Source organism: Papaver somniferum, chromosome 5 (assembly GCF_003573695.1).
Source record: "Papaver somniferum cultivar HN1 chromosome 5, ASM357369v1, whole genome shotgun sequence".
Lineage (NCBI taxonomy): Eukaryota > Viridiplantae > Streptophyta > Magnoliopsida > Ranunculales > Papaveraceae > Papaver > Papaver somniferum.
In genome coordinates, this window is record NC_039362.1 from 178,048,060 (window position 1) to 178,064,359 (window position 16,300).

At 39.5% G+C, this 16,300-nt stretch overlaps 1 protein-coding gene across 13 annotated transcripts; it reads right to left on the reverse strand.

Moving 5' to 3' along the window:
* Window positions 1-5,571: 5,571 nt before the first annotated feature.
* On the reverse strand, window positions 5,572-9,050 carry LOC113283789 (importin subunit alpha-1b-like). 13 transcript variants are annotated; one of them, XR_003327630.1, is made up of 7 exons: window positions 7,985-9,050; window positions 7,717-7,773; window positions 7,462-7,593; window positions 6,863-7,019; window positions 6,724-6,782; window positions 6,073-6,199; window positions 5,572-5,895 (listed from the first exon to the last, which is right to left on the reverse strand). XR_003327630.1 is itself a non-coding variant. In XM_026533155.1 (7 exons), the coding sequence occupies exons 2-7, from the start codon at window positions 8,018-8,020 to the stop codon at window positions 6,592-6,594; spliced, it is 459 nt and encodes a 152-aa protein (XP_026388940.1). In that variant the 5' UTR covers window positions 8,021-8,063; window positions 8,640-9,050; the 3' UTR covers window positions 5,572-6,591. The 13 variants fall into 13 exon arrangements, 11 of the variants coding, with proteins under 11 accessions (XP_026388940.1, XP_026388939.1, XP_026388946.1 ...); XR_003327629.1 differs by having other exon boundaries at window positions 6,073-6,609; XM_026533155.1 differs by having other exon boundaries at window positions 5,572-6,609; window positions 7,985-8,063; window positions 8,640-9,050.
* Window positions 9,051-16,300: the final 7,250 nt, after the last annotated feature.

Below are 16,300 nucleotides of genomic sequence, written 5' to 3' on the forward strand. Positions count from 1 at the left end.
CTAGAGAAATGAGGATCGTTCGTCATTTGGCTGGTCGACCGATGCGCAGAGACGGGCCTATGCGGTTTCAGGTGATGGATGCTCTTTGTCCTGCTACAGGGAGAATAGGTCGTGCTATTTTTGCAGGTTTTGTAGCTCCAGGAACCCAACCAGCTGCTAATCCAACTGCTCCCGCCTTTGTGCCTGAGGGAAGTGCTTCTACAACTACTCCTGAACCTTCGATTTAGGCTCCTGATGTTGCTGAAGGTGGTGCTGATACTGATGAGCTTCAATCTCCTGATCCTGGTGCGCAAAGAGTAACATCTAGAGTTTGTTTGACTCGCAGTCGAACTATAAGTGTTAGTCATGGAACACGGAACAATACTCGAGATATTCCACAGTAGCTGGTTAGATCTTGCTTCTTTATTTTCATTATTTAGATTTCGGGGATTATTTTGGATGTTTGGGTGACCTTTAGATGTGGGTTTGTAATTGTTTTGTATATTTCTTCTCTTATGGTAGCGGATTCGATGTTGAAGGTTTGATGCTACATTTAGACATGGATTATGATGTTTATACTTTGTTTTGAATGAATGGTAGTTATATTTTTCCGTGAGATAAATTGTCATATTGGGTTGAGTGATATGAATGCAATTGTTGTTGAATTGACTGTGTGGGGGATGATGGTGATGAAAATGACCTTGTGGGGGTAAATTGTAAACATATGGGTAGGATTGGATTGAAAAGTTTCAGGGGGAGGGTTAAGATTTCTTGTTTTTAACCAGCAGGATCTAAGAATGTTGGTGTGTTTCTGGTTTATGAGTAATTGTCTATCATGATCTTGAGAATAGAATTAATTCCAGTTTTCCATGTTGATTTTTCCAATATTAGGAGTAATAGTGATTGATGAATCCATATAGATGATAGTAGTACTGGGTGAGTTTGGGGTGCCTGTATTTTTGGTGATTTTTGAGATCCCGATGCTATTAGTGATGTCTGTGATGATAGTGAGACTGGTGTCTCCTGTATAAATTGAAGATTTCATAGTTTAGAGAAGTGAAGAATGAACACCAATCAAAAAATTTTATTTCCGGCATAGAATTCCGGCTAGAGACGGCGAGAACTAGCCGTTGAGAAGAACGTTGAGAAGAAAGAGGACAAAGAAAACGGCTAGAAGAACCTGGGAGAAACGGTTCCACGGTGAACCAAGAGAAGATGAGAGAGATGGAGTCGTCCATTCAGAGAGATCTAAGATATTTTGTATGTAAGTATATGTTGGGTTGCAAGATAATGTCACCATCACTAGTACGTTTTATTATTATTCTTCTTTTGTCACTTAACAATTTGTATAATTGAATATACTCATACTTTGAAGGTATTTTTTTTTTCTAGATGATTCTCTCCGTCTCTCTTAACTTTTTTTTGTTGAAAATAACCAAATATATTAATAGGAAGAGACTAATCTTCAGACTCAGATTCATGTGGAATCAATTCTGTTCGAGTTGTCCGTCCAATGATTGAATCTGTGTGGCTAGTTTCTTCAGTGAAAGATACATAATTAGAGTTCATATTACAGCTATCATAAGCTTTGACGGTGTCAAAAGATATTTGTTGGAATTAAAAAAAGTGGTGCTTCAGCAAAATAAGTAGTCTGTTGAGATGAGTTTCTTCCTTTCCTAGCTAGCATGTCAACAGCTTTGTTTGCTTTTCAACCCACAAAATAAAATCCCCCGAAACAAATTAATTAGTCCGCCAACTTCCTAACTTCATCTAAGATTGCTTCACGTTGACATTTGATTGAGTTTGGTTTTCCATTCAATAGCCACATTTTGCAGTTTGTTTGAGATGGCCCATGTTGTAGTCTGCAACAAAGCTACAGCTTCAGCTTTTTCTGCTGACTTTGTCCTGCAACTTCCCATTCCTCCCCCTTTGAAGGTACCTGTCCAATTTCGCAAAATAATTCCAAAACTTGCATTAGTCTTAGTAGATAACCATGAAGCATCACAATTTAGTTTTTAAAAGTTTTTAATTGGAAGTGTCCAAAATAACTGAGTTTGTATTGTGTTATTGTTTTGAACTATGACTTACAGTTGTGATATTGGGTGCCAATAATTATAATGTCTCGAAATGTCGTGAACTAATTGATTTGGTGTTCTATTTTTGTTCTCAAAAACTCTAAGGTTTGGTGTTATATTAAATTAAAAGAGCTAATTCATCTCTCTTAACTTAATATTGGAAAGAAGGACGAACTTTTCTACTATCTAAAATGATTAAGAAGAATGTGGTTTTCAATACCATAAAATGAGGTTAAATTTTTGTTGATCTTCATAAATCAAATTGCTTGTAGACTATCAAAGTACTTCAAGTATTATAAGTCTAAATCTCTCTACTGGCTGCTAAGGAAAGTACTTCTCTCATCGATTTCCTTTTCACTTTGAACGCTTTTCAATCGATGTAACTTGTAAGTATCATGATTTTATTGCAATTTTCTTCTTGAAAAATTAAAAAGAAAAAAATCTTAGTAGCCATATGCGTATTATCATTTTCAATTTTGTTACTAGTGTCTTAGTTCTGTATATTTTGTCGACATGCAGGAATGTGACTGCTCATGTTCATAACTGTTTTACAGAGTATAGGCAATGCCCATACACCCCATGGTACGAGAACAGAATTGTTTGTGCTGGCTCAATCGTGTGTTGGAGGTATTCGCCTGACGTTCAAGGGCACTGTTTAGATTGGTGCAAGTCATATGTGTTGGGATATTGTGTGACCAGATGAATACAGATGATGATCGTAACGTATATTGTGTTGGTTACTCAAAGTGCGATCCCCGTGAAGAATTACTTGGGCCACTTTTCAGATAAATCACTGGAAAAATATATTGATGTGTTTGTAGGTACACAAAATAGACTCACCACGTGTCAACACGAGAATGCCTTAAAGAGAGGAATGTATCTCGGTCAAAGATCTCAATCAGTGACTTGTCAAATCAAGTCAGAAAAAGTAATAATTAATGAACCGGCGAAGATATGTGCACGAAATAATAGTGCAAACCGCGAGAAAATTGTGGGAGAATTCGTCAAGGTATCACACGAAACAAGTATACAGGCGAAGGAAGATTGTTTGGACCAAAAGTAATTCGGCAAAGATAATACTTATTGAGCAAGAAATAGGACAGTTGTCCCGACATGATCACATGGGTATCAGCGAAAGAAGGGGAAAAACTTTATGGAAAACGGGTCGGGCGAAGGATAAAGCAAGACCACGAAGCTCCCACGAAGAAAAATGAGTTGTCCAGCACTAAGGGTGATATGCCTAAAAATAGAGGTCCTTGGGCAACGAATGGAGGATGGAATTTTTGGTAGAGTAGGAACCTTACCTTAGAGAGTAAGATTAGGGTTTTCCTTTGTGTGTAATTTTGTAACCGAGAGTTATCATTCTATAAATCAATAAAAGTTCTTTAATCAAATTGGTATCTCATGTCTTAGATCTCGTTTACTTATTATTTGGGTGTACTACTGGTTTTCGGTAGTTACATTTTGGCGTCCAGAAACAGGGAACTTAGATTGGGGATTTATCCTCATCTAAGAGTTAGAAAAGGAAAGAAGTTGTCTTAGAGATAGTAGAGATTATAGATCTAGCGAGTTGTTTGAAGTTAGGGTTGTAGATCTTGAGTTTTTACATTCGTAGACAAGGTTAGGAACATAAAATAGGAAGAGATCTTGGAATTTCGTGTGGAGAGCAGAGACAGATAGTGGAAGTTGAAGATTGTTAGATGGCCAGGGCACCAGATCGAGCAAGGCATGTGATAGCAACAAGAAGAAGCAAACGTATAGAGGCGAGGAGAGGAATAATGGAAAAGGAAGGAACGTCAGCTGCAGGGGAAAGGACAATTACAGAGAAGGTTGGGTACACACCTCCGACACGGAGACTGCTGCAGAGGAGGAGATGACTCATGAAGAGTTAGAGGATAACGTTGAGGAAGAATATATGACATTGGAGCAGTTAAGAGAGACGCTTCGTCTTGAGCAAGAACGAGACAAGAACTTGGAGGACCAACATGCTAGGATGACGAGACAAAACGCTAGGCTAATGATGCAAAACTATCGGCTCAACGAAGAGTTAGCGGAAAATGATGTGGACTCGGGAGAAAAAAAAATAATATCAGAAGATGAAGAGCCACGGCGTGGAGGATTTACTCGCGAAGATGATGGAGGAGAACGGCGAATAAGAAGACAACGGGAAGATAGTGAAGAACGAGATTTGAGAAGAGCGCTAGAGGCAACAAGATGGGAAGATCAAAGACGGAGATATGAGGAAGAAAGGAGAAGGGCGAATGAATTGAGGCGAGAGGAAGAGGCCCGACTTGACTAAATGGAGAGACATCAGGGGGCAATCAGGCGATGTGAGGGAAGACTTAGCTTGCTGAGGTGTGGTCATAACGAAGGAAACGGGGGGAACCCAAATCAGGAGATCATGAACGAGCTGCGAGAGATGAGATCCTTGATCAACAACTCGAAGAAAGGAGGAAGAGATCAATTGGCAGAAGCAATAGAAGAGGCGGGCAAGTCTCCATTCACCTATGATATAATGTATGCGGATATTCCAGAAAAGTGTGTGTTACCCACGTTTACAAGCATATTCAGCGGAACGGGAAGTGTTGTACAACACTTGAGACAATACACTCTGTCATTAATGCAATGGGGAAGAAACGAGGTTGTACTATGAAAGTACTTCCCAGCAAGCCTGACCTCCGAAGCATTGGCATGGTTTGAAAGATTACCGGAAAGGTCGATTTCATCTTTCAAGGATATGCAAAGGATATTATTAACAACTTATATCAGCAACAGCCAGCTGAGGCCAGGAATTGAAACCTTGTTCAACTTAAGGCGAAGACCAGGAGAGAGCTTGCGAGCATTAGTGACGAGATGGAGAACGTTGTGCATCGAGCTAGCAGGAAGGGTGGATGAGAGGAATTTTATCTTATCCTTCGTCAACGCCTTGTTCCCGACCGATTTACTCTACACTCAAATATTCATAATCCGGAACTCTATGATGATGAATGAATTAAGGGAATATAAGGAGGAGTATATAGCGTTGTAAGAAAAGAAAAGGCAAGATGGCGAAGTAACACCCGTTACTATGAAGGAAGGAAATTCGAGGTTGTTGCCAAGGACGGTACATGCGGTAGAAGACGATAAAAGATGCAAGAAGAGGGAGCCATCACTACAAAAATACTGAGTTTTAGTGATGGCATATGACCGTGGCAGTTGATCAAAAATCCGTGGAAAAGATATCTTGCCACGGCTGGTGTCCCGTAACAAATATTCCAGTGGCTACTATTTGCCACGTATGTTGGCACGGTTTCTTTCCCGTGTCTATTGGTACAAGGACATTTTCCACGGTTACAGTCGTGACTGATTAAGAATCAGGATGCACAAGTTTGTGGTAGTTTGTTATGATATATACCAGCAGGTGGCTAATGGTTCAACTACTTGCTACCGTTATGTTGTTATAGAAGGCTATTTCAGTTTTAATTTGTAGTTAACAGTTTCAAATTGACCTGGAAAGGATATTTATTACACTGCAATCTTTCCAACAACATCATTTATTCATTCAAAAAAGAAGTACAAGGTCTAAATTTATTACATTCAAGCAACACAGAAAATCTAAACACCGCAGAAATTCAAGTCTAGTGCTAAGTTTCCAACAAATGACATAGTTGAAGGTTAAAAATAAAATTAAAATGACAAAAAGATGGATGACATAGCATTCCTTCACTTGCAGATTGGTCTATCCAGGAGTTTGGATGTGTTTCCAGAAATATAACCTCTCACAAGTATGAAGTTACTTCTCCTCCCAGCAAGAGGTGACATGATATCTTCATCCAGTCTTATAATATCAGTAGGGAATGAACTGTTAAGCAACATGACACGTTAGTGTTCCATAGCTTCAGAGCATGCTAAGATTTTTATAAAAGCAAAAAACTGATATATGCAAAGTGATACACTAATACTAAAAAAAACAAAAGCTCTGTGTTCATCAAAACGAAGATGTTTATAAATGAAAGTCGAGGAGCAAAAAAAACCTTACTTTGTTGCAAACTGAAGAGAAGATGGATAAACATCGACATTTTTAAGTAAAAATAGGAGAAACTCCCCTTTTTCTACCAAGCACTAGATGTTTATAAATTTGAGAAGATGGACTATCTCAAACATTACTGCTGGAAACAACGACAAAACATATTAGCTAACTTTTTCAAACATAATAAAGTGTTACACTGTTTCAGAGCTTCAACTGGTTTATTATGTTTTCATCGTTCTCCACATAACGTATTTTAGTTTCTTTATTCATGAGGGTGATATAATTCATTACGGTGTGTACATGTTACCCCATATATTTAAGGCTATGTCCTGGATGCTCTTTCCAACCGACGAGATAGAGGTGGGTAATCCCAGGTTCTTGTCAAGTGCAGTGGTTGAGGATTCAATCTTGTAGTAGTTTTGTAGGTTGTTTATACAACACAAAACATCCTAAGTTATAGTCCAGCAAGCTTCTTTCTTTATACTTTTTTATTGGTTGTGTCAACAGGTTCATGAGGTAGAGAAGTGCTTAAAGTTCAATGATACACTAGATAGAAGGAAAAAACGAAACATAAGCCAACATACCAAAAATGAAAACAACTTTAAATACAACAGTTCATCTCATTTCATAAGGATACAATATAAACTAAGTCATTGGTACCTGGGGCTGACGATCATCTCCAGTAACAATATTGAATGAGTACAGTAGGAGATGGGTGACTGCAAAAGAAAATTCTCTCAAATTGCATACTATACATCTAGCAGAGTCTAGAAACATAATACAATAAAGTGATACTTACAGCAGTAACTCAACAAGTCGGTGACATGCACCAACCTCAATAACAACATGGTTTTCATTTGTACCGTCAGATAAGAAAGGGCCCAGCACGAGTCTGTAAGTACTGCTTCATCAGTGGAGTTAATAAGACGCTTAAGAGCAGGGAGTGCAGGCTTTGTCTGTACAAGGAATTGACCAACAAAGAAAATTTAGTTTCTACAGGGATGCCAAGCAGGACACCGTAAACCACCCTAACAATAGTTGTAACTGGCGACTGTGGCTTGCCCCAACAAAAATTAGATAAAATCCAGGTAGAATTTATCAGCATAGAAAGTTTGGCATGCTCATTTAATTGATTTAACAAAGGAATCAAGGCCCCGTGACCAAGAACAAGATCTCGGCATTTAGGTGAATCGCCGGCAACATTTCCAAGTGCCCATACAGCCTAGACTTTTTTTTTTAAAGAAACACGAAATCGTTAGTCTTAAGCCCCATTTGCTTACACATGGAAAGTAGCTTCACCTCATCTCATCCTTTAAATTAGAAAATTCAAGCCAAGTTATACAAATAAGAAATAATATTAAAGAAAGTCCACTAATTATGTCTTTATTATCAAGTTACCTGGTCTCGAACATCATCACTGGGGGAACTGAGAAGCGCCACAAAGATTGGGATAGCTCCCTGCTCAATGATCACTTCGGTATTCTCTGAGGTTCCAGAAACAATGTTCATTAGAGCCAGAGCCACCTCAAACTGTTCAAAAATCAAAATCATGATAAATCAGTGCATACAAAAGAAGGAGAAAGCTAAAATGTTTCACTAAATCGTTATTTACTTAATTAATTGTATTCCAATATAAAGAAGGGGAAAACCTAACTCAATTTCAGAGCAAGTATCCACTTGAAGTTGTGGAAAGTCCTCCCTCTGAAGAAACTGAACAAACGAGGAACTACACCTTACTGGATCACTTCATCAATCAAAAGTCTTGGGTTTATCCATAAATAATACGAGGTCATTAAAGGAATACAGAAATTCAGATCAATCATAGAAGATGGAAAAATATAATCCCCTTGATAAGAAGAGCTCTAAAGCTGATCAAAAATTTAAACCTTGTATAAAAGCTACAGCTGCCTAAGAAACTTACGAAAGTAAAGACTGTATTGCCAGAAGCCCAGAACATTCTTATAGTTCGCACGAAGTTACTTCAAAGATAAAGCTTTAATCTGAATATGATGCGAAACTGCAGTTTCATCAACTTCATGGAACAAAAACATTTTATATATAACCTCAGGAGATTCCAATTTGGTTACACAGTATAGTTGTGTCTATATTCTATCAATATGAAACAAAATCAAAATAACACAACAAACAAGATCATTGATATTACATAAACCATAACAGTAAGTCAATAATCCATGAATACATAAGGCAGATGTATAATAACATAAACGAAAACCAAAACCAATACCAATACTAATAGTCCTTCTAGATAACTCCCTCCTACCAATCTTTAGGATGTTCATCTTTTTCTGATGAAGTTTAAAAACCACCACCACCACTTCTATCAATCTTATTCTCTCATATTTTTCCTTTTCCTCTTCTGCCATCTATAATCATCAATTCATACAATTACGAAATCCATGTCCATAAATGAGAAAAAATCAAACTAAGACAGGTTAAATTTCAAAATTGAATTACAAAATCATAATGAACAAGAAAAAAAACAGCCAGACTCATACATAAATTAGAAGAATTTTAGATTTATAAGAGAAGGGAAAAAATTAGGAGATATCCCTTACCCTATGAAATTTTAGTATATATCTAGGGTTTGTAATAGGACTAATCATCATCCAGGTTTCGCTGAAGAAGAAGAACAAGAAGAAAAAATCAGGAGAAAACTCAAAAAAATTGGTTCGGTTTTGATTTAATTTTGATGGTATTTAGGGTTCAGTTGGTTAACACGATTTAGGATTTTTAAAGAAAATGATTGATAGAAGGTAGGAATGATTCTCTCGTAGGGTTGGAACAATCGAGTAGGAGATGAAGAATTGAAGTTTAAAATTAGGTATTTTCTTCCCATGGGAAAGGAGAGACACAATTTTTTGGGTTTTTATGGTGGTTGGACGATAATAAAGAGATCTGAGAGGAGAAGAAGAAAGAGAAGTGGTAGGTTATGTTATTTTATTTTTCAGTTAAGAACGTGCGTCGAATTCTCATTCGGCGGGGATTTTTGCTTATGACATGGGCAGTTTCTTTCTAATATAGCCACGACCAGCCGTTGCAAAAGCCCACCAGTTTTCACGGCCTCCTATGTCTTGACTAAAAAGCTATGATACCTCCAGAGCATCCAAATATGAGTCTACTTCCAGCCCGAGGCAAATACTCTACAAGTCGTGGCAAATAAGTGATCAACTGCCACGTTTCAGGCTAAGTCGTGGCTATATGTCATCAATAGCCACGACTAGTATGAAACTGTGGCAAAAAGCACGTGGCTAAAAGTCGATATTTTTGTAGTGCATCAACCCCCATACCGGCGAAGCTCGAAGCTGTGTCAAGTGGAGATCAGGAGTGGATTGATCAACAAAGATTCGAGGAATTGAGGCGAAGGAGCTATGAACCGCGAAGTTATAATCCAGGATATCAGCGGAGGAATATCTAGGCGCCTACATTCGGAGAACGGAGAGTGAATGCACCCCCCCCCCCCCCTTTGAGGATGTAAAGCTCCCACGGCTCAATACCACTGTTGAGAAGATATGGGAAGCAATAGTGCTGACGGAAGAAATACCACCTCCACCAAACGTGGGAAAAGAGCCTCCTTCACGCGCGAGGAGAAACAAATTTTGCAGGTACCACAGATTTCATGGGCACCATACAAATGACTGCAGAAACATTCGAAAGATCATACTTCGTTTGCTGGATCAAGGAAAGCTCGCTCATTTTCTGGAAGGATATATTCAACCATTACCGCCACCGCCACGAGAAAACCAACCTGTGTACCGGATTGAAATAAATCGAGGATCTGGCAAACTAAATTGCAATTCAATAATACACTCAGCGAAGAGCATTCAAAACTTCCATGAAAATGTTCTCAAAAGAGTGTACAAGAGGGACTTCGGAGGAAATGAAATATTCAGCGTAGCGAAAAAAGGAGCCGTTAGAAAAATGGAAAAAAAATAAATAACATTCTCGGCGAAGGATGCACCCGAAGGAGGAGCTTCACACGCCAAACACTGGTCATAACTTTGAACTTCGGGAAATATTCAAGATGGGAAAATGATGAAGGGCAGAAGGAAAAAATATGGGTGATAGATAGAATCTTGGTCGATACTGGAAGTTCAGTTGACATATTGTTTTATCATGCATTCAGAACTTTGGGTTACAAAGATTCCGACCTTGTGCCCTCTACATATAATATATATGGGTTCAACGGCGTTGCATCAAGACCAAAAGGAGAGTTGACCGTGAAGATCTTCGCAGGAGAGTTGGAAACAAAATTTAATGTTTGTGTAATAGACATAGATTCTTCGAACAATGCTCTTATTGGCAGACCTTGGATACACGGGATAAAAGGAATTGCGTCGACGTATCATCAAGCCATACAGTTTCCAATGCCCAGCGGGATAGGCGAAATTAAAGGGGATATAAAGGATGCGCGAGATTGTATTGAAAAAGACGTCAACAAATATGACGAAAAGCTGAGGAAAAGGATAGAGAGAAAGAAGGAGGCATGTGAAGCCAAAAGAGCTGAACGGATGATGGTGTTTACAATTGGAATAAGCGAAGAGCGGGCCAAAATACAGACAAGTGCAGAAGATACATACAAGGCAAGAGGCGACAATGAGGTCCGCTGCGAAATGACTCCTGAATCCGAAATCCAAATGGAGGTAAAGCAACGCGAAAAGATAAAGAAAACAAAGGCAAGCATAGGGAGCAAAAAGAAAGCTCACATAGTCAAGGAGAAACGAACTCCACGCGGAGGAGCCAAAACGAGCACTTCTAAACAGAAGAAGGCATTCACACAAGAAACAGATGAAAGTCAAGAACCAAGTGAGCCTATTCAGAAGGGAAAAAAAGTATGTGATGAAGAAAAAGAAATGGAGAAATTAAAAGAGCAACTGTATCGAGAACGGAGAAAGAAAGAGGAATTGGTAAGAGAAAGGATCAGGCTTGAAAGACAAAACAAAAATCTATTAATCAAGAACATCCACCTAAAACGAAAGCAAGCAGAATGTGGGGTACAAAAAGGAGAAAGGACACCTGGGAAAAGGGTAATGGTGGAAGATAATCAGGACCCACTGCGAGGTACAAAGGGGCGAGGGGAACAAAGCGAGCGGGAAAATTTGAGGAAAGCCATAGAAGCAAGCAGAAGAGAATCAAAGGAGAAAGAGTATCTATTGCAACAAGAAAGAATAGCGGAAAGAAGAAGAACAACTAGCAATAGCCGGTCGGAGATAAGGGAACCCGATGCACGAGGAAGGCAAGAAATGACAAACAAGTGCGCGAGAAGTGAGCCATGCAAGCCTGAATATAAGCTTTATTTTCATTGAAGCAAGGAGAAAACGAGAGCTTGCGAAGCATTGTGGCAAGGTGGGACACGATTTGTAAAGGACTACAAGGGAGACTATCGGAGGAAGACCTGGTGCAGTCCTTTATCTACGCGCTTTCAACAAAGCACCCATTGTTCTCGGCGCTATTCAAGGTCAGGAACGAAGTAAAGATGAAGGACTTGAAGCGGTATCAATCTGAGCACATTCGTCTCGAAGAAGGGCATTGATTCTGAGAGAGAATCGCAAGGAAAATGTACTGATTTGGCGTTGTACCAAAATTTAAGAAATAATAATAATGATATTTTGAAATAAGAAAAAGATCTTCATAAGAAAGTATAAGGAAATTTCAATAAGACCTCAAGAATAGGAGGCAAATAAGCCCCACGAAATGAACGATTTCTAGGGAAACTTAAAACCTTCGCCTATGAAGGCTGGGTATCCACGACATGCACCTTAGTTCGCACGAAATTGTAAGAGGAAAAGACTAACGCGTGTAATGAACAATTCCCAGACAAAAAGTTAGGGGAAATGATAAGACTTATCCGCTGAGGGTCCCTTTTATGATGGCCTTCGGTAAGGGATGTGGAGTATGACCAAGGCGCCGACGTATTCGGTTGAGTTGCGGGTGCCTGGGGAGTATGGAGCGTTCCCGACCATGACCATATGGAAAGTCTTGGCTACAAAGCATTCGATCCCAAAGAAACCTCACTTAGGGTGTGACTTCGTAACCAATAGCCACATCGGCGAAAGGGATAAGAAGTCACGAAAACAATTGGTGTCGTAATAACCGGATGGGAAGAGCTCAACATGCATGTTAGGGGTAACTTCCTTGAAGGGGCATTCAGAAGGAATATAAAGGGATGGAACCCTCCAGAATTAGGGAACTGAGTGACCAAAAAAGACGAGGATGTAATGGGGTTAACATTCACGGGAATGGATAGGCCTATTACATCGTCGCGAGAAAGGAATCCAATAAAATGATAAGGCGAGGTAGATGGATTACTACTTGAAAGAATAGTAAGCGCCTGATACTTCGTCGAATTAAGATCCTTCATAAAGGATGAGGAAAAATAAGACCTTAATTAGGAGGCATACTAAGACCTTGTAAAGAAATTAGACACACAATCAAATGAATGAAAAATAGTATCATGTAAACACACGGATGAATGGCACCAAGACAACGAAACAAAGGCAACATAAGATGACGAAAAGAAGCCAAAGGTGAAGCAAGAAACATAGAAAAGGATACTATGAAAATAAGCGAGATGACAGCGGATGTTGCAACCTTGGAAACACTCAAAAGAACAAGAGGCGAGTATATACTTTTAAAGGTTATTATTTCTTTTGAGTGTTTCCGCGGTAAGTATATACTTGACAGAGATGCATCAAAGAAGGAGTAGCACTTCCCAAAGGAAACTATATAATAAATAAAAGCATCACAAAAAATATTGAGTAAATATTTTGCCCCCAAGCTTGGGAGCACCCAGATGAAAAGAAAATGTAAAAAACAGCCAAAGTTAGAAATTGGAGCACAACCAGAATTTAACGACTAGGATTCAAGATGAAAGCCATTATTGAAGGGGAGTGCCATCAGTACCAATGCCAGCATCGCCAGAGGCACCGCCATGAGGTTGACCCTCCCCATCCAGATAATCTTCTTCCTCTGGAGGCTGCTCTTCGTCATCAGGAAACACCTCTAAAGGAAGAGAAGGCTAAGGAATACCGCGTTCATCACAGTAGCCGTTGAAGAGAGGGACTAAATAATCCTGGGTATTCCTACGATATAGCTTCGCCACATTTTTGGAAGTTTTTATCATATCCTCAATATCATCATTGAGCCCCTTGACTTCTCCTTGAAGGTTGGAAACCTCTTGGCGAGACTCATCTCTCTCGCCGGAGAGCTGGATGACCTGATTCTTGTAACGCCCCTTGGATTCTGCAAAACAAAATAGAGCATTGTCAAGAACATGAAATATTATTTAGTTAATGATGTTTCTCGTTACGCCTAAAGCTACATTCCGCCTGATGAAGGGTAATATCCAATGTTTTTTGGACGTCATTGTATAAATGGTCCAGCTTGGAAATCTTAAGATTTGACTCCTCCAATCGAACGCATAGCTCATGATAGGCATTGTCCCAACCTTCACTATGAGGAGATTTTGAAATAACTTGGCTGGATTGGACAACAAGAGCGCCTTTGTCTTCGTGAAGAGTAGCGGACTTAACTCGTGAGGAAGATCTGGTGGAACGGGGAGGCTAATTTGGTTGAGCTTGTAGGCCACTTTCCTCTTTAGACAATCCACTTCTTCGTTCAGACCAGCCGCTTTTTTGCGAGACTTGCGAAGATCGACCATAAGTTGTTCTTTCTTCTTTACCACCCGTTTATAATCCTCCTTCAGCCGGCTTTAAGCTGACATCGCCGAAGCATGAAGGCCCCTTGATGTGGTAAGAGAGTTACTAAGACGCTTCAGGTCAATCTTGAGGAGTTCATTCTCTTCGTGAAGATGAAGGTTTAGTTCCTCATTACGAGCAGAATTAGAAGATGAATTGTCCAGTTGGAGATGAAGAGTTTCGATCTTCTCGTTCAGGATCAGATTTTCAGAAATACAGCTATCATTTTGAGTCAAGAGGTTCAATTTCTCAGCACGGATATCCTCAAGAGATGCAGACGCTTCGGAGGCATCCATATGACGTTTCATGCACCGCACTTGATGAAGCACATAAAAAGAAAATAAAGGACTGCAGAAGAAAGTTAGAAAAGGAATTTATCAGAAAAACAACTTACTCTAAAGTTTCTCCACCTTCTTCTCTTGTTTATTAGAGTGTTCCTTCTCTTCTTTGAGCTCCTTCGCCAACGACACGATCTTCTCTCGCAGCAACTTAGTTTCAATCAAACTGGCCATGTGGAGGTTGACCTCCTGAGAATCGACGAAGTAAGAAGCCAACCACGAAGAAAAAACGAAATAATACATGATGGGATGGCGTGAAAAGCTCACCAACATCATTAAGGCAAAATGTTGTTGAAGAGACAGGCCCATGGATGCATCCAAAAGGACGGAGGTATCCATATAAAGAAACTCATCATCACTAAAAGTCTCAAAGGACTGTAAAGTTGAGTCCTCGTTGGCTTTGTGATAAACATCGTGGAGAAACTTCATGTCAGGGTTGAAGAGAGGGTTGGCCATTGTCGAGGAAGCTGTCCGCTTTCCTTCATCATCAACAGGAGTCTTGGATGGAGGTTTCTCGACACTAGGAGAAGGAACATGATGATCATTGGTCTTCACAGGAGTGGTTGCAGGAATCTGAGAGGATGGGGTATGAGAAGAAGAAGGAGGAACGGAAGTAACCGCAGTAACCTTAACAGCAGCTAAGCTTTCCAGATATAAAACCCTGCGGCGCCTTTTGGGATGGGCAGAAGAAGGAGCGGCAAGAAAAGTATCCTACAAAGTAAATAGATTCCATACGGTCAATGGAAGATAAAGGTACAAGATATAAGAAGGCAACTTGGAGAAATACCTTAGGAAGAGGGTGATCTCGTTTCTTCGATTCCTTGGCTGAATCGGAGGGGAAACGCTTACAGATGGTGGATTTTCGACAAAGGCTAAATTCGTAAACTCATAATTATACGAAGCTCTGATTCAGCAATTAGACGTGAGTATCGAGACACGGGTCTCTCATCGAATTCTCAACGGAGAGTACCTTCTCTCAGAGTACATGTGGATATGTAGTCTCATGACTGGACAACGGCATATCTCATGAATACTGAATAATTTCAGTGCTTATTTCTATATAGTGTCATGAGATGGAAGGATCCTAGACAGCTTGCTCTGCTAGTATAGAGCGATAACTTCTTCAGGAACAAACAACGAGTTTACCCTGACTATATAAAGGATATGGCTTACCGACAAGCTCGTATCAGGATAATTAATGCTCCTAGACATCTTGCTCTGCTAGTATAGAGCCACAAAGTTAATTATTCCTAATTACAATTGCTCCTATTCCATGGTCGAATCCACGACTGGTCCCATGGAATGGCAATAACAATTGTTCTGATTCTATGATCGAATCCACGACTTGATCTCATAGAATAGCAATAACTATTGTCTCATTACTCCGATTTCATGATCGAATCCACAACTGGTCTCATAAATGGTAATAGATAAATCTTAATTACTCCAATTCTATGGTCGAATCTACGATCCCATGGAATGGTAATGCTCACTTTATTATTCCGAATTCGTAGTCGAATCCTCAGCTGATCCTATGAATTAATAATAAACATCTTATTACTCAGTTCTGTGAATTATTCTCCACTGAATTCCACAATTAGTAATAAATAGTCAACAACCGGGCGTCTGAGCTACCTCTAAGTCAGCCCCGATTCAAATGGTGAACGCGTATTCAACGAAGATACACTAACAGTCACCACAGGAACGAGTATTTCAAAAATACAACGAAACGATGAACCTATGCAAAATAGGGAAGAAAATAATAAATAATTAAAAATATTGACCAGGGTGCTGGGAGCACGGACACACGACCGACCGACCGTGTCTTGGTCAATCCCACGCCAGTTTTATATTTTTAATGCATTTTTATTATTTTCCATGATTTGATGAAAATTCTCTCATTTTATCAAATCTCCTTCGTCTCGAGGAAACTCCTCGGTTTCATGGTACTTCCATAAATCCATAAAAAATAATATAAAATTAAAAAAAGGAGTGTGGGGCGTGACAATTGGCCAACCGGCCACGCCTTGGTCCCAGCCGGCCCCACACCCCATGGTTCTTTATTATTTTATTATTGTTTTTATAATTTCATGAAAAAACTCTTTGATTTCATGGTATTTTGCACAAATCATCAAATAATAATAATAAAATAAAATAAATTATGAAAACTTGTGAGACCGGGCC